Source organism: Salvelinus namaycush, chromosome 7 (assembly GCF_016432855.1).
Source record: "Salvelinus namaycush isolate Seneca chromosome 7, SaNama_1.0, whole genome shotgun sequence".
NCBI classification, from domain to species: Eukaryota; Metazoa; Chordata; class Actinopteri; order Salmoniformes; family Salmonidae; genus Salvelinus; species Salvelinus namaycush.
In genome coordinates this window covers 51246855-51265698 of record NC_052313.1, presented here as the reverse complement: position 1 = coordinate 51265698, position 18844 = coordinate 51246855, and the positions used below count along the sequence as shown (strand labels likewise).

Sequence of the window (18844 nt, the reverse complement as noted above, 5' to 3'; positions counted from 1 at the left end):
AAAGTGAGTCTGAATTGTAGGTGTTCGTTTCCATGACCTTGCTGATCATGTAATGTGATGACCCTGCGTTTTGACATCTGGGTGTCTGTACGAGAACATCTAGGTGGTACTATGGTTCTGAACCAACCAACAGCAGAGAGGTGACAGGTGGTACTATGGTTCTGAACCAACCAACAGCAGAGAGGTGACAGGTGGTACTATGGTTCTGAACCAACCAACAGCAGAGAGGTGACAGGTGGTACTACGGTTCTGAACCAACCAACAGCAGAGAGGTGACAGGTGGTACTACGGTTCTGAACCAACCAACAGCAGAGAGGTGACAGGTGGTACTATGGTTCTGAACCAACCAACAGCAGAGAGGTGACAGGTGGTACTACGGTTCTGAACCAACCAACAGCAGAGAGGTGACAGGTGGTACTATGGTTCTGAACCAACCAACAGCAGAGAGGTGACAGGTGGTACTATGGTTCTGAACCAACCAACAGCAGAGAGGTGACAGGTGGTACTATGGTTCTGAACCAACCAACAGCAGAGAGGTGACAGGTGGTACTATGGTTCTGAACCAACCAACAGCAGAGAGGTGACAGGTGGTACTATGGTTCTGAACCAACCAACAGCAGAGAGGTGACAGGTGGTACTATGGTTCTGAACCAACCAACAGCAGAGAGGTGACAGGTGGTACTATGGTTCTGAACCAACCAACAGCAGAGAGGTGACATTGAGATAACATTGTTGAGATGAAGTTCTTGTGCCTTTTTGCAAAGCAGGCAGAAAACTATATCACTTGGACCCATTTCTCCATACAAAGTAAAAGCAGCCATCGATATGTACTTTTACTCAGTCCAAGTGTATAGCAGGGTTTAATACAGATGGTATTCTGTTACCCATCTTTGAGCTACAACCCTCTAACTGGAGAGAGTGATGAACTACAACCCTCTAACTAGAGAGAGTGGGATGAACTACAACCCTTTGTGACCATATTAAAGTAAATGTCCAGTGAAAATCTAACTTTTAAAAGTTAACTCATACTCAAATAATGTTGTTAACTCATCCAATACTTGTAGTTGTGGACAAAGCATAAATTGGGGATTTTTTTTAATTTTTAAACCAACTCAAACTTGTATCTCAAACAGACCGTTTCAAAAATGCTTATTATTTCCTTATAGAGGATGATGTCATCATCCTGAGGATGAGCTGGCCAGTCAGTGGTCTACTTGCATGAATATTTTTAATGCCCACACCATTCCAACACAGAAAAGCTGCTTTTTAACATTCTTAATAAATAAAAAAGGAAAACTATTTCACTCATGTTGTAATTAATTATAAGTAATATTTCATAGAAATCTGGAAACACTGAACAGATACTTTAACCCAGTTAATCAGCTTCCCTGACTGTTGTGTCTTTAGTGGTTCACTCGTATTAAAACATCAGTCAGTACTGTTCAACAGCTATTGGAAATGTAGGCCTGGTATTGAAAGTAAAGTTTGTGGACAAAATATGAGAAACGAAACAATAAGTATAGACACCTTACCTTCTGAATGCGTGTGGCAGCCTGGTCGGGGTCCAGGGTGCTGATGGGTGTTTGGCTCTTGGCCTGGCTCCCCTCTTCCTCAGCCTGCCGTATCTCCTTCATGAAGCGATGCCTGAGCCGACCCTGCCGTGCCCGCTCACAAACCTGAAGGACCCGAACAGCTTCCTCCAGACACATGGTCTGAACCGACAGCTCCTGACACAGACAGCAGTATAGACATAAGAGAGACAGGACCTCAACACTATGAGAGTAATGGTAACCTCCTCCCCAGGCATACAACTTGGGGAAGAAGCGTCTGCTGTGTGAGACTAGAGTAATGTTAACCTCCTCCCCAGGCATACAACTTGGGGAAGAAGCGTCTGCTGTGTGAGACTAGAGTAATGTTAACCTCCTCCTCAGGCATACAACTTGGGGAAGAAGCATCTGCTGTGTGAGACTAGAGTAATGGTAACCTCCTCCCCAGGCATACAACTTGGGGAAGAAGCATCTGCTGTGTGAGACTAGAGTAATGGTAACCTCCTCCCCAGGCATACAACTTGGGGAAGAAGCGTCTGCTGTGTGAGACTAGAGTAATGTTAACCTCCTCCCCAGGCATACAACTTGGGGAAGAAGCGTCTGCTGTGTGAGACTAGAGTAATGTTAACCTCCTCCCCAGGCATACAACTTGGGGAAGAAGCGTCTGCTGTGTGAGACTAGAGTAATGTTAACCTCCTCCTCAGGCATACAACTTGGGGAAGAAGCGTCTGCTGTGTGAGACTAGAGTAATGGTAACCTCCTCCCCAGGCATACAACTTGGGGAAGAAGCATCTGCTGTGTGAGACTAGAGTAATGGTAACCTCCTCCCCAGGCATACAACTTGGGGAAGAAGCGTCTGCTGTGTGAGACTAGAGTAATGTTAACCTCCTCCCCAGGCATACAACTTGGGGAAGAAGCATCTGCTGTGTGAGACTAGAGTAATGTTAACCTCCTCCCCAGGCATACAACTTGGGGAAGAAGCGTCTGCTGTGTGAGACTAGAGTAATGTTAACCTCCTCCTCAGGCATACAACTTGGGGAAGAAGCGTCTGCTGTGTGAGATTAGAGTAATGTTTTAGTTTTATATTTTATTTTACATCCACACTATCTATCTAAGCTGAGGTAACCGTATTTCTTTAATGAATTGCATGGTAACAATTGTAATAATTTCTTCCATAAGGGAGTCTGATAGTGTGTTTCTCTAACCTGCTCAACCTGTTCAATGTGTCCCCCTTTAGCCATGACATGAGCCAGCATCTTCTCTCTGTCCCGCAGCACATGCATCTTCTCTCTCACAAAATACTGAGGAATGGGCACCTCCAGGTCCTCCTGCAAAGTATAATATTGCAGAAATATTTTTCTGTCGTTGTGTGTGATTCAAAAGGTAGAATCTCTGAGTTAAAGGGGTGAGTTCCAAACACTTTGAAAATGACTGTCAGGATACAGAAATTCATTTTCCTCATTCCCCCTTCACGTCCTACCACTCAGTCCCCGGTACAGTACCACTGACTCACAGGTGTCAGCTTGAGGTCCTGCAGCACATCATCAAAGTAGTGGAACTCTGAGAACTCCAGCTCCACCATCTCGTTCTTGAGCTCCAGGATTCTACCCATCACGCCGTCCAACACGTGCCTGACCATGCGCCTCTTCTGGGGGTGAACTATCTGGTCGTAGACAGCCTCCAGGCTGCGGAAGATCTGCAGGTACTTCAGGTAGAAGGTGGCCAGGCCCTGGAAGACCTGCAGCCGGTCCTTCAGTGGCCGAGGGGCAGTGGGAGGGTGCTCATCCACCAGGAGGTCCTCCAAGGCTCCATGGGCCTGGACCCACATCCTGGTGTAGGAGCTGAGGAGAAGGACAAGGAGAAGGAGGAGAAGGGAAAAGAGAAGCAGAAGGGAGAGTGAAGGAGGAGGAGAAGGGAGAGCGAAGCGGAAGGAGGTGAATGAGAACGAACAGGAGGAGAGAGAAGGTGAAGGGGAAACAGAAGGAGAAGGGGAAAGAGGAGGAGGGGGAGGAGGTGAATGAGAACGAACAGGAGGAGAGAGAAGGGGAAGGGGAAACTGAAGGAGAAGGGGAAAGAGAAGGAGAAGGGAGAGTGAAGGAGGAGAAGGGAGAGCGAAGGGGAAAGAGGAGGAGATGGAGGAGGAGGGGAAGGAGAAAGAACAGGAGGAGAGAGAAGGTGAAGGGGAAACAGAAGGAGAAGGGGAAGGAGGAGAAGGGGAAAGAGAAGGAGAAGGGAGAGTGAAGGAGGAGGAGAAGGGAGAGCGAAGGAGAAGGGCATATCGTATGTGGATGGAAACGTGATGGACCAGACTAACTAAGCCATCTAGATCAATTTCACTGGACATATTTCGAGGGGAGGGTTCTCTTTATTACTATTTCTGGCTCTTTATCACTTTTCTCTCTTACTTTTCTGGATGGACAAAGGCCATGGTAGAACCGTCACCTGCTTCAGGATAGCTGTCCTTGGCAGAGCTATCTCTCCAAGTAATGTCTGATAAGTACCATTAAAAGGATTGAAGGATACTAACACCTATTTCTTGCACTTTGAACTAGATTGTCAATAACCCTCTCTTTGTCATGCAGTAACTGGCAGGTGATCTGTCAGTCAAAACCTTCAAACAAGCCTAACACCACCTGGCTAAAACACCTGGGAATGAGAGGGGTGCACTTGTCTTCTTGGTCATAGTTGATATTTACTGTAGGTATAAAAATACCTTCCTACCCAGGCATAGCTGTAGTAAAAATTAGAGTTTGACACATAGAACTAGCAATGCTATAGAAGAAAACAAAAATGGCCGCTAGATATCCCTAATGTCACTCCCTAACAGCCATCAATAAATAACCATTATAGGCCTACAGATGTAGGATCTTAATTTGACCTATATTGTCACAGCAAAATAAACCAACAGCAACAGGATTTTAACAGATTTTAACATTTAGTCCATAATCTTGCTTTCAGCTGGGCAAAAGTAGACTACATGAAAAGTGCAATACTGTTAATATAACAGTGTGTTAATGTGGGTTTTCAGTTCATTTAGGTGAATCACAAAGCTCACCTGCATTTCCTGCGGTGCAGGAAAAGTCTCAGCAACAAAAGAGTGATCAAATTACGCTCCTACATCTGTATACATGTCATTATTTTCTCTTTTAACATAGTTGCTGCCTCTGTAAATCTAAAAGAGCCGAGGCTTACAATGGTGAAACCATGCTCCTTTCATATTGCTATGAGGCCTATGTCATTACCCTAAAGGCAGCATTTCCATGGCCCACTCTTGTTAGGGGACTGGTTGAATCAAAGCTGCCAGGGGTGAGTGGGTGGGAATGGGGGAGGTGTAGTGAGGACTAGGCTGAAAGGACATTTCTGAGGGGGACATTACAATAAAAATGAGAGGGTGTTGGGGAATTCAACCAGATACCCAACTAGTGCCCAGGCAACAACACTGTTAAGTCAAAATAATTCAAAGGACCCCCAATAAAAACCCCAAAAATACAAGGTCAACAAATCACAAAGGCTTATACCGGTCAGGGGACCAGGAAATAAAGGATTAGGCTTTATTTTGTTTCATTTGTTTCACATGTCCTCGGTGACTAGACATATTTCTGTGAATAAAGCTGTGTGGTAACATTTCAGTAACGACATCTAGGGATGGGAAATATAGCTCAGACTAACTGCTTTTGAAATGCTTAGCGAGGTTGATACAAGAAAGCCTGTCTGTTGTTATGGGAACAGCAAAACACAATGTAGACTTCCTCTCTCTTTCACAAACTGCTGCTCTCCCATAGCCCTTTTAATAGTCAGGAAATCATAAAGGAAGTATGACCACAACTGAGTAAGTGGTTTCCTCTGTTTAGGGTTGTGCAGTGCCTCTCCTGGAAATATTAGTCTGTGGATGTCATTTTGATTTTTCCAAGTGTCCTATAGGCCTATATAGTCTAGCCACAACATTGGTTACAGAATATTCACAATATGAGATACATCATGTAGATAAAACAAAATAGAATACCTGTGTGACATTCTTGAGTGGAATTCCACGAGCTGTTTCCAATAGAATTGTGAGTTCCGTTTTTCTTGATGCACTATAAGGCTATTAATGCACATTCATTGCATTGGGCGACAGGAAGCCTAGTGGTTAGAACGTTGTACTAGAAACCGAAAGGTTGCAAGTTCGAATCCCCGAGCTGACAAGGTAAAAATCTGTCCTTCTGCCCCTGAACAAGGCAGTTAACCCACTGTTCCTAGGCCGCTATTGAAAATAAGAATTTGTTCTTAACTGACTTGCCTAGTAAAATAAAAAATTGCGCATCTGATGGATTTAATTTCCTAATTAAAAAATTGGGTAATTGATGATAATAGCTATATTTACGTTATTCTAGGGGAAACACCGCTGTTCTAGATCGGTTCCATCCTTGGGATGTTCAGACTCTCAGAAACCGTTCGGCAGTCAAAACATGGGTCAGACAGGTGCTTTGGAGACCAGGTTAAAATCTCTATCACACAAAACAGGAGCCAATAACATCGCATTTGATGTGGGAAAATATCGTCATACTCTCAAATAACACAGAATAAGATTATATTTTTAAACACGAATCGTTATTGAAATTTGTATCAATAAAATCACACTGAAGATGCCATACTATACCTATTTTTCAATTTAAAGACTTCGCCAAAAAAGTTAGGCGCGTCCCATCGACTGAAGCGTCTTTGCTTTCTTGCTGTGTGTGCACCAGAGCGTCTAGCAACGAAACGCCACGCCTGCGCAATGAGGTTTGACCAAACGAGCGCTCCTGTCGTTTAGAACTATAGCAGAAGAGATGTTGCTCTCACTTTACCGGCAGCAAATTAATTTATACAGAGCATTCCTTTCTCTTTTTTCAGTCTACATTTTCACAAGTTGTTTTTTAAAAGTTGTTGACAATATTTAGTCAACATTACCAGCACATGTAAAGACAGACACACGTCACTATATGCACGCGTAGGCAAATGAGCTGGCTGAATAAAGATGTAATGGCTTTCTAATGTGCAATATCAGCATAGTGTAAAATTCAATTAGCAGTGAACGCATCAATAGATCCTAAGGACATCCTTTATCCCGGTGGCCCCCCAACACAAAGGCTGATTATGAGTGCTATATGATCCGTCATGCGTGCTTGCCATGGTATATTGAATAACTGAATGGTGAGAGAGACGCTGCAACACAGTCTCACATTCAATTCGCGCATATATGTACAAAATGTATTTCAGCAGATTTCGTGCGTTTTAGTGCATTTTTGGGGTGGTTCAATTCGTTTGAAAATACACGAATTTCTGTGCTACTTAATTCGTGCGAAAAGACACGAATTTAACCAGTAGGCGACACACAAGCCTTTGCCACAACCATATAGACGCGATAGTCTATATTTCATTTTTGTTCTTCTTAATGGCTAATTCAACGTCATGAATATACAGAAATGTTGTCTTTGTTTAACCATGTTTTAAAATGTGTCGTTGTATCCCTATATGTACTGTTTTAGACTTGCTGAACAGAATTTTTGAGAAAAGACGCACATTTACGTGTGACTTAATTCGTGGGAAATATTGTTTTATTAATGCCAATGCTGTTTTCTGTGCTTGATTTCGCTTAATACTTTGGATACTGGTGCACTTGTAATCAGAACGCCTTTTTGTCATGTAGGCAACCATACACGATTTTCTTCATAACCCATTTCATATTTCGTGGAGCCTAAATTACACCATTTTCTTCATAATGCATGTATTACATGTTAATGTAAAATAATGAATTATGTTGGCTTACACTTATGGCCTTTCCAAGGCCCTTCCATACCTTAAGGGAACATTTTAGCACTCGCCATATGGTTAGTGAGAAACGCCACATTGCAAATGTATGGTCCCTTACTAGACGTCCTGCAACGTTTCTAAAATTCGCGGACGCTTCGGGCCGTGCGCGGGGGAGAGATCTTTCAGGAAGTCATCAAACTAAATCTCTCGGACGTTCGGTTTCCGTTTTATAAAAATAACAAATTTTGGTCATTTTTCCGCAGTCTCGGAAATTCCCACCAGAGGGAAAATAAATAATATTGCAAATGCACAAGCAAATTGCAAATGCACGTGGCCTTTTCTCCTAAACTTATTTCGAAGACGAAACTTGGTGAGCGTAGGTTTGGCGTAATGGACAGTTGGCCCCGAACAAGATGGCGTCGAGGCCTCAACGCTTTTTGAGTTATGGCCATTTTTCTGGGATTAAAGGTCAAAAACGCAAAGTAGGGTGCTAATTTGACCGCTTCACGTCAAAGTACATAAGCATACGGTGTCAGGAAAAAAAGAACCAGCCATTTATCTATCGTAATTTAAGAGAAATCGTACATTGACAAATTGGTAATGTTCACAAAAAGGAGTTAAAAAAAAAAAAAAGTTACAGATCCAGTTGCAGTGTGTTCAGACGAACATTTTTTAAGTGGGTCTCGAAGCTCTGTGAGAATTCTGTGATTTTATATGATTTTATGAAATAACACACTCATTTAACCCTCTGTAAATAAGTCAGTTCTTAACATAAAGACTTAAAACTCAATATTATATAAGAGCCTACCCCAAGGAGGATATGTGTTCACTTTCAGCTTCCTATGTCAACCGGAAGTACCTTAAAATGGTGCCATAGGGTCAGTTTCGAAGGGTTAAAAAGGTCAGATCTTTTCAAAACTTCACTTGTGTGATTAGGCAACCCTCATGAACTGTAAATCAGTAATTTCTCTCAACAGATGTCAAAGAAAAGCTCTCACACACACACACACACACACACAGCAAGGATGGAGTGACAAAGTATGGTGCTTAAAGACACACAGAGCCTTAAATTCTTTTAGGGGGGATCCAGACTTCCATACCCGCTCTGGGAGCACTATACTACCGCCCCAAATCAATGGGTGCTGGCCTGAGTGATTTATGGAGGTTTTCAAAAAATATTCAAACTTTTCGTGCACCTGGTATTTTTTTGGGGTTACCAGGCGTCATTTTTCAAAACGGTTGAAATTGCTTTTAGGGGGCATCCAGAGTGTCACATGACCGGATGAGGTAACTATTCTTGTTCTTCTTGTAACTTTCCGGTAGGCTAGAAGCTTTCCGGTGTTTTGCTGCTCGACACAGGTCGACGCAGGTATTGCACTTGATTTATCGTTATCGTAACCGTAGGTGCAGCCAAGTGGAAATACGAAAGCTTTCTAGCTATTTCGCACTGATGGTAATTTGAACACAAGAACGCTTCTAGTGAAAAGGTGCTTACACTCAGAGCCATGTATTTACACTCAGCCACCCTAGCCTTATTACGGGTTAACGTTTTGGTAATTTTGGTTGGCCAACAAAATGTAAGACTACAATGACTGCATGTTTCCCCAAATGTTATACGAAAAAAAAATGATTTTTTATTGATGGACAATGGCAAGGCTGCCATTGTATTTTCAGTTACATTCTGGTCAATATAAATGGTTTACACGTTTGTTTTTTAAGAAATACATGGAACTACAACCGAATAAAACACCATTAGCCATCATGCATTGCTTACATTCATTCTATACTGAAAAGTCTGTTCAGAAAAATCGAAAACAGTACATATAGGCATAAAACCACAATGTTTTAATAGGGATTAAATAAAGACAATATATATATATAACCTCTTATGGTTATATGGTTAAAAAAAGACAAAATATCTATATATTCATAACGTAAAATAAATAAATACAGGCGATCGCGTCTATGGTTGTTGCAACGGCTTGTGTGTCGCCTACTGGTTAAATTCGTGTCTTTTCGCACGAATTAAGTAGCACAGAAATTCGTGTATTTTCGCACGAATTAAGTAGCACAGAAATTCGTGTATTTTCAAACGAATTGAACCACCCCAAAAATGCACAAAAACGCACGAAATCTGCTGAAATACATTTTGTGCATATATGCGCGAATTGAATGTGAGGCTGGGCTGGACAGTGACACACAGGTGCGCTACAGCCTGTTGAAATGAACTTTCCACGCGTTCGCTAATGGCTACATCAAAAGTAGCAGATAGGCCTATAATGTTTGAAGTGGAACGGTATTTCAGATAACTTATATATGTATATATAAACTCATCTTATCAATGATCCACAGTGCAATTTCATATTCCGCTGACATGTTTGATATCATTAAAATAGAGGTTTAAGGACACAACATGGGCAGTTATGTAGCCAACTGTAAACTCATAAGGTGGAGGGGAGAGGAGTGCTTTATACCGAATCTCACTGGATTCCCCTCTGACGGGCTCAGGCTAGGTGGGAACAACCTCAGAAAGTACCCGAATCTGGTGTTGGCTTGCAGGACATCAGAGACTGGCCCTGATGGTTCTGTCAGATGCAGTGAGGATGGACATGCATTGTTCAACCAGGTGCAGCACCCTGGCTTTGTCAGTCAGACACAATCTATCTACTGTATCAAATTCCCTGGCAAACAAACATCCATCCTTCCTTTCTAAAATTAGACAATACATTGGCAAATATTTCAATGAATGAGATTCCACATTGTGCTTTTTTATATGGCATATGGTAAGATGTCTTGCCAAAATCAAGATAACAAGAGCCAAGCTGGCATAGGGCCTATGTGTTTAAACTCATCCCAGTAGGGCATGCAGGAGAACAGGTGAGCTCCTAAAGAACGCCAAGCCTTTGAGTTTGTTCCAAGAAAGGTTCAAAATAGTTAAACACCAAATACATTCACCTACCAAGTGTTCAACTTTAACCACCTGCAGGTCAAATAAAGGAGAGTGTCTCTTCTGTCTAGATAATATGTTTACATGAATTCCTTCATCCACATTTTGCCAAGAAGCGCAGGCTAATCGAATTTTCACACCAATCTTTTATGCGCGCACTCAGGTCACTCCAAATGGGATTTGGTTTAATAGACAGCCTTATTAGGGAATTTGGTAATGAAGCCCTTTATTTTTATCTACATCAGGTGTACTTGTGGCTTGCATTTGCTTTCTACTTTTTAGTCATCATTTTACAGGAGCAATTAGGTCAAATGCCTTGCTCAGGGGTACATCAACATATTTTTCACCTAGTCAGCTCTGGAATTCGAACCAGCGACCTTTCAGTTAGTGCCCCGAAGCTCTTAACCGCTAGGCTACCTGCCGCCGTGGATACCAGTTGTATGTCTCTGCATCCAGAATGATAGAGGTAGTTTAGTGAGCCAATGCTAACTAGCGCTAGCGCAATGACTGCTAGCATGTGACTGGATGGTTGGCTGCAACCATAGCAATTGCGCTAACGCTAGTTAGTAACTTCCTTCAAACTGCAGGCAGATATAAAAATGGTATGCACAAGTTCATCTGACTCTGGTGAAGTAGATAAAGGGCTTCATTGCCAAATTCCAGAAGTATCCCTTTAAAGATGTGAATACATCATTATATAGGCCTATTAATGCATTCAAAATGATGTTTAAAAGTAGGCATAGACTATAATTCAGGGTAAAACATAGCCTACTGGCTAACAGTTTCTTGTAAATATTTTACATTAAATTTAGTCAATTATCTACCAATATTCTAATGAATTTAGCATAGGCTACTAAATTATAATAATATCATGATAATATATGGCCCTACAGAAAAGCTCGTAAATCTATTATAAGAAATTTCCCCTAAAGAATTCAGCACCAACGCACCACCAGTATCGGAAGGTGATGGAATGCAAAGCAGCATTGGACGTCAGACTTTTCAGTACTCGGACACAAATAACTAACTACTGTTTATATCTCTATTATGTTGGTGGGAGTGGAAATCCGATGTTTCGCAAGTCCGTCGATTCCATTGTTTTTTTTCTGAAACCTCAATGAATCAGTTTTACCAAGCTGCCTAGTTGCCCTAGTAGGCGTTGCTCTCTGCAGTATTTAACAAGTGCACCGGGACAAAGCGAGGTAGTCTCGACAGAGCAGGAACCCGAGAGCTCTTCAGTCAATTTGCGTACAGACTTCAATAGGCCTACTATAACGTCAGTATTGACACCAGTCTAGGGACTCTCAAAAGCATTCACGGGGACATTCTGTGCAATTTCTGTATTGAAGGAGTTACAAAGGACACAGAAAGGCATTTTGTAAGTAACCTTTAAATAACACTACCCATAGTGCATTTTATCCTACTTTTTCACTGACAGAAAATAAAATACATTTCGTTTTCATAGGCTATTATATTTTTTCTAACTGGCATGTTATATGTTTGTTATTTGTTAGTTTTTCTTGAGTTTAGAAAACGAGTGCTTTGACATTACCCAACCATTCCATGGCGCTGAGATTTGTTGTGCTCTGAAGTTGTCATACATTTGTAAAAGCGCCCCGGGTCTCACAGTTGGGGGTGTGGATTAACAGTGGGTCCAGCGGATTAACAGTGGGTTATATCCCCGCAGACTGGTCTACATTCAATCAGATCTAGATTGCCCTGTATGTAAGCAAATGATACGGCAATGGATAGACGCACCTAAATTGTGCACAATAACGTTATTATTATTATTTTTTTTTAAATCTTAACATAATGCATTATAGCTGACAGGTAGAGAGATAGCGTGTTTAGGAACTGTGGATCTGTTTATGTGAATAAATCACGCATCAAATAATTAATGGAAAAGTTCTGTAGTTGATAGTGTGTATTTCCGTTAACAAAAGTAGTTTATAGTAGGACAACATTCATCTACTGTATCTTCAGAAGATTTATGCACTATCACTAAAATTCCACTAGACTGACCCATTTTGGTCATTCACATATTCAGCAGGCTATTTGCTGGATGGACACCGTTAATAGCCTACCTTTCAATGTATTAATTTAGTACAGATGGTTGCAGAATTTTCACTGTGAAAAAGAGTGGGGAGAGAGAAATGGGGGGGGGGGGGGGGTTCCTTGGAGGAGGAGGGAAACAGTTTAAAGTTGCAGGGTTTCTGCTGAGACCAGAACTAGAAGGGGGATTGAGAGGGAGAGGGAGGATGGAGAGGGGAAGGGAGAGGGGTGGGAGAGGAGAGGGGGAAGGGAAGGGAGATGGAGAGGGAGAGGGAAGGGAGATGGACAGGGAGATGGAGAGGGGGAGGGAGAGGGGATGGAGAGGGAAGGGAGATGGACAGGGAGATGGAGGAGGGGGAGGGAGTGTAGTATGCAGAGAGGAAAAAACAGAATAACAGTGAGACAGAAAGACAGTGAGAGACTGGGAGCGAGAAAGAGAGTGGAGGTGTGTATAATATGTGTATACTGTATGTTTGTTTGTGTGTGTGTGTGAGTGAGTGAGTGAGTGCGTGAGTGTAGGTGTGTGTGAGTGTGTTTGTGTGTGTCTGTGGTAGGATGTAATATTGGGGTGTGGTGGTGAGAGACACTGTGTCCACACGGGCAGCTCTTTGTGCCCCAGACGGTGCTAGCTGCCCTGGGGCCATTGGGGGCTAGAGGGAGGACAAGGGAACCAGGTGAAGAGCCACTCTGTTTGACCAGTGAAAACACAACAGATTTACAAGGACTGGGGTCCTCAAAAGGGCCACGGCGTTTTATGGCACGTGGAGATGCAGCATTTAATGTCATCCATTCCCAAATGCATGGTGGGAGTGACGGCAGTAAAAACACCAAGCTTTCTGCAGCTTTTGTTTTAATGTAACCCACCTCTCCCAAATGGGTCAGGCTTTTAGTTTTCATCTGTCACTGATTTAAGGTCATCTTAAAGACAGCTGTCTATCTACTCATGTTACCCACAATGCTTTTAAGGCTATATGGTAATTTTGTTAGATGAACAAACATCTGGCTAATGTTATAAGCAAATAAAGAAACGATTAAGTTGTTTGATGGTTAAATCCAGTTAATCCGTTTCAATTGCATTTATATTAGTCCTATTTGTTTTACAGACATAAAGTATAAACTCTGAACAGTCTGAACATGTCTTATGAAGTATAAACTCTGAACATGTCTAATGAAGTATAAACTCTGAACAGTCTGAACATGTGTTATGAAGTATAAACTCTGAACAGTCTGAACATGTCTTATGAAGTATAAACTCTGAACAGTCTGAACATGTGTTATGAAGTATAAACTCTGAACAGTCTGAACATGTGTTATGAAGTATAAACTCTGAACAGTCTGAACATGTGTTATGAAGTATAAACTCTGAACAGTCTGAACAGGTCTTATGAAGTATAAACTCTGAACAGTCTGAACATGTGTTATGAAGTATAAACTCTGAACAGTCTGAACAGGTCTTATGAAGTATAAACTCTGAACAGTCTGAACAGGTCTTATGAAGTGCGGTAGTCCATGAAGACCTGCAGTAGAAGCCAAGTAATGAGAGGTTTAATCAGTGTGTGAAGGGCTACCCAGCAGCACCAGTTGCATCCTGTGTTCTATGGTCTCATCTGATGTGAAGCTCTCTGGCTCGCTTCACATCTCTCTCTCAACAACACGGCCCTCTGACCCCTGACCCTGGAACTGTCGGTTCAAAGGAAAGGGCCATGATATGATGCCGGTTCACTGTTTCTAGTGAAGAACGGAACCGTTCACCTTCCATACCTTCCACAGACAGACAGACAGACAGACAGACAGACAGACAGACAGACAGACAGACAGACAGACAGACAGACAGACAGACAGACAGACAGACAGACAGACAGACAGACACACACACACACACACACACACACACACACACACACACACACACACACACACACACACACACACACACACACACACACACACACACACACACACACACACATTCCATCCTGTCCATATCTCAATCGCAGGCTACGTTTCCGTGTCCGTGAAGTTCTCACCTTGAGGTATTCCTGGGTCACATTGAAAGCATCAGTACACTCTTCACTCTCTTTGTGCTAAAGGCTAAGTGAATGTCGTTGAGAGGTCCTTGTGAGGTTGGGAGGTCCCTATTTCACAGTCATAAAAATGGATGTACACAAATACATGGAGTCATAAATGTCCATGCTCCACATGTACCTACAGTATTTAGTGACATTTATTTGATTTAGCTTAAAATGGACCATGCTAAATTTTGAGTGAATTTTTAAATCTCCACAGTTACATTTGAAAACGGTATAATCTGAAAAGCCCTTTATTTTGATTCAGTAATAAATCATTTACTGGCTTACTTCAGTTCACAATTCAGTGGTAATACAGGCATAGTTGAAATAGTCCCTCAGCACCCAGCTTGCAGTAGTCAGATTAGTCTCAGATGTGAGAATCTGTCTGTCTTAGACCATGATAACTCCTCCTTTGGCAGCGATGGCCCCAATCCTGCTTGTTATTGATGTACTAGGAGGAATTCTACTTGTTATTGATGTACTAGGAGGAATTCTACTTGTTATTGATGTACTAGGAGGAACACTGCTTGTTATTGATGGACAAGGAGGAACTCGGGAGTCCTGTGGAATGTCTCTGTCTAATGAACTAGAGGGAAAACATTGAGAACATTCCTGGACACAGCTTGCGATCGGTCTAACCCCTGACATCCCACCATGCCGCCTCGGACAGAGGCGCCATGCCCATGGGGAGCACAGGGGACATGACCCTCAGATTTATCCTGTAATAAAAAATACTAAAAAGTCTCTGTAATACTACTAGCCACCTTGCAATTGTATGAAGTTGGCTTTAGCTAGTCCAGATAGGTTCCCAATCACCCAACTCGATAACTAGCTACCAAGAAGCCTTTTCAGGTTATCAATCAAGTTCCAGTAGCTAGCTTGTCTAAAACTATCTTAGCTGGCATGCCTGCTGGCAAGGTTGGAAGACTTTAGAAAAGCAACCAATAACTAAATGTACTGAATAAGTCACATACCTTTCAATCTTTTACCCAGATTTTAGCAGAGATGCAGAGAGCATATTTAGTTTCTTTAAAACAATAACCGCCGTTCAGGAGGATACAGTCAGCTCAAGAGGTATGCTTAGATATGCAGAAAAATAAACATATCTTTTTTTACATAGAATTAAGCATGGAAAACGCTGTTTCAGGTGTTTGAAAAATGGAAGATTCTCCAACTTCAGGACCACCAAGCCCCCCCCAGACATCCTCACATACTTTGTACCCCCTCAGATTTCGGGGGTCATTGACGCCCCTGGCCTCTTGAGATGTTTTAGATAACGCCTGTTGTCCCTCTAAACAAATGATTGTTTGACATAATTGGTCCATATGTTTGTGTGGTCACCCAGCAAATGTCTTGTTTTGCAAATGGACATATTTCCGCTCATAAAGCCCCTCAGTTGATCCATTTGTTTTGGGCGAACTCTAACCAGCAAACTTCTTGCTTTACAGATTGTGGATTCTGGCTTTTTCACAACACGTCCTTCCCCCTACTGCGGTGAACGCCACCATGAGTCTGAGTGTGAACGAGCTGACGGAGCTGATGGAGATGTGGGCGGAGCTTAACTTCACGGGGGACAACATGTCATCCCACCACGTAGAGGCTCTGCTGTGCCCGGCTGGGTTCAGCCACGCGGCGGTGCTCTACACCCTCTCTGTCCTCTACATCTTCATCTTCCTGGTGGGCCTGGCCGCCAACACCCTGGTGGTGTGGGTCAACCTCCGCTCAGAGAGGAACCGCTTTGAGACCCACCTGTACATCCTCAACCTGGCTGTGGCTGACCTCTGTGTGGTGGCTACTCTCCCAGTCTGGGTCAGCTCGCTGCTGCAGCGCGGCCACTGGCCCTTCGGCGAGGCCGTCTGTAAGATCACCCACCTGGTGTTCAGCGTCAACCTCTTCGGGAGTATCTTCTTCCTCACCTGTATGAGCGCGGACCGCTACATGTCCGTGGCGCTATTCGGAGACGGAGGGAACAGCCGCAGGAAGAAGGTGGTGCGGAGGGTGATCTGTATCCTGGTTTGGCTGCTGGCGCTGGCCGCCTCCGTCCCAGACACTTACTTTCTCCAGGCGGTCAAGTCCACACACTCTGACGCCACCCTGTGCCGGCCCGTCTACCCCACTGACAACCCCCGAGAGTGGATGGTGGGCATCCAGCTTAGCTTCATCGTCCTGGGCTTCGCCATCCCGTTCCCGGTCATCGCTGTCTTCTACCTGTTATTAGCAGGCGCCATCGGCAACACCAACCCGCCAGGCTCCAGCGCCAACTCAAACCAGGAGCGACGCATCAGGTGAGTGCCTCCCTTACACACACACACACACACACACACACACACACACATACACACACGCACACACACACACACACACACACACACACACACACACACACACACACACACACACACACACACACACACACACACACACACACACACACACACACGCGCACGCGCACACGCACACACACACACACACACACACACACACACACACACACACACACACACACACATACACATACACACACACATACACACACGCAGACACACACAAACACACACACACACGCACGAACACACACAAACACATACACACGCACATACGCTTTATAAATCCAATCAATGATCAATGATTAATCAATGATTATTATTATTATTATTATTATTATCAGCCGGAAGATCATCCTGACCTACATTGTGGTGTTCCTGGTCTGCTGGCTGCCCTACCACGGAGTCCTATTGGTCGACACTTTATCTCTCCTCAACGTCCTGCCCTTCAGCTGCAGGCTGGAGAACTTCCTGTATGTGTCCCTCCACCTGACCCAGTGCTTCAGCCTCATCCACTGCTGCATCAACCCCGTCATCTATAACTTCATCAACAGAAACTACCGTTACGACCTCATGAAGGCCTTCATCTTCAAGTATTCCACCAAGACGGGCCTGGCCAAGCTCATTGACGCATCACATGTGTCCGAGACGGAGTACTCGGCCGTGGCTGCGGTGGAGAATAACGTGTGATTGGCCCGCTGGGAGAGGACAGGATAAGATAGGATACACTTTATTGTCCCTAAGGGGAAAATTGTCTTGGACCCACAGAGGTGATGTCACACAACCCACAGAGAACTGACTCTCTACCAAACAGACTCTATTTAAGGCCTGCTGAACGGTCTGAACAGTTAACTGACTGCATGCAGTCCCTGGGAAGGACATCTCAAGCACATTAGACGCACTGTAAAAGACCAAGACCAAATACATATGCTCTGTTTCATTTACAGTGTGACTCCAGTTTTGTTATAATTTCGCCCTTTTTGAGTGAGTTTGGTTAACTTCCCCCTGGTTAGTAACAGGGGTGGGGGGTCTTCTTCATAAAGCACTTCTTCTGAACTGGAGACTTGGTGTCACCCAAACAGATGGTTCAACGACACCGTAAACACACACACACACACACACACACACACACACACACACACACACACACACACACACACACACACACACACACACACACACACACACACACACACACACACACACACACACACACACACACACACACACACACACACACACACACACACACACACACACACACACCCTTCCCCCTGCCCTGGTCGGAGCCACAGCGGAGGGAGACGAGGTGCTCTCCCTGCCAGTGTTTATGTGAGCAGGCAGTCAGTCAACCAGACTCCATTACCCTGAAGGACCTGCCACTGAATCAAGCCACTGTGTTTACATAGGAATCAGGAATGTCAAACGGACTGACAGCCGAGACCAGAGTCAAAACTCTAAAGCTATATTTTATTTTGTATTCTTTATTCTGATCCCCCTCAGCTGACTCTTAGCTTCTGGTCTTCGCTGGGGCCATAAAAAAGACATTACAAACACGAAAGCCAATCTGTAGAATGTGAGAAGTAGATGTATGTATGTTGATGTATGTATGTTGATGTATGTATGTATGTTGATGTATGTATGTTGATGTATGTATGTTGATGTATGTATGTTGATGTATGTTGGTCAGTGAGGTGTCAATATAAAGCCAGGAGGATCCATCCAGTCCCAAACACTCCTGTAGATGACGCATTTAGGAAGTATTGGTGCTTAGTATGTAGAATGAAGGAGTAGACTTTCAAATCCACATTATTAGATCATTGTTTATTCTGTAAATATCATATTTATATATTTGTTGATCTGTAGGTGCAGTGATTTTGTGAAGTTTTGTGAAACGGAATCAATGAAGGTGTGCTTTCTGTGTAATGTTAAAAAAATGGCAGTTTTGCTACTGTTTAAAATAATATACCATTAGTTATATTTTAGTTATCTTGTTCTTTTTGTTCAACTAGTTTGCATTTATTTCACTACACAAAAGAAAAACAATGTGTGTACATTTCAGTCACAACCTGAAAATCATTTGCAACTGTTTTTGAATTTGCAAACACAGTTTCTTGCCAGTCAGTTGAT

The 18844-nt window shown here is 43.2% G+C and overlaps 2 protein-coding genes across 2 annotated transcripts in view; one reads left to right on the top strand and one right to left on the bottom strand.

The window, feature by feature from the left end:
• Positions 1-3975, bottom strand: part of LOC120050820 (dynein regulatory complex protein 11-like) — a 49400-nt gene extending 45425 nt beyond the window's left edge. The window contains exons 1-4 of the mRNA XM_038997350.1: positions 3953-3975; positions 3061-3388; positions 2753-2875; positions 1533-1727 (exon numbers count right to left, since the gene is read on the bottom strand). Coding sequence (XP_038853278.1) covers positions 1533-1727; positions 2753-2875; positions 3061-3388; positions 3953-3975 — 669 coding nt within the window. The remainder of the gene's footprint in view (positions 1-1532; positions 1728-2752; positions 2876-3060; positions 3389-3952) is intronic.
• Positions 3976-11492: 7517 nt separating this feature from the next.
• On the top strand, positions 11493-17864 carry LOC120050514 (atypical chemokine receptor 3-like). The gene is made up of 3 exons (XM_038997104.1): positions 11493-11647; positions 15839-16675; positions 17059-17864. The coding sequence occupies exons 2-3, from the start codon at positions 15897-15899 to the stop codon at positions 17402-17404; spliced, it is 1125 nt and encodes a 374-aa protein (XP_038853032.1). The 5' UTR covers positions 11493-11647; positions 15839-15896; the 3' UTR covers positions 17405-17864.
• The last annotated feature ends 980 nt before the right edge of the window (positions 17865-18844 follow it).

Excerpts from the sequence above, each read along its gene's own strand:
- LOC120050514 (XM_038997104.1), top strand. The coding sequence starts at position 15,897 with ATGAGTCTGAGTGTGAACGAGCTGACGGAGCTGATGGAGATGTGGGCG. Across the intron at positions 16,676-17,058 it reads AACCAGGAGCGACGCATCAG|CCGGAAGATCATCCTGACCT; the intron begins GTGAGTGCCTCC and ends TATTATTATCAG.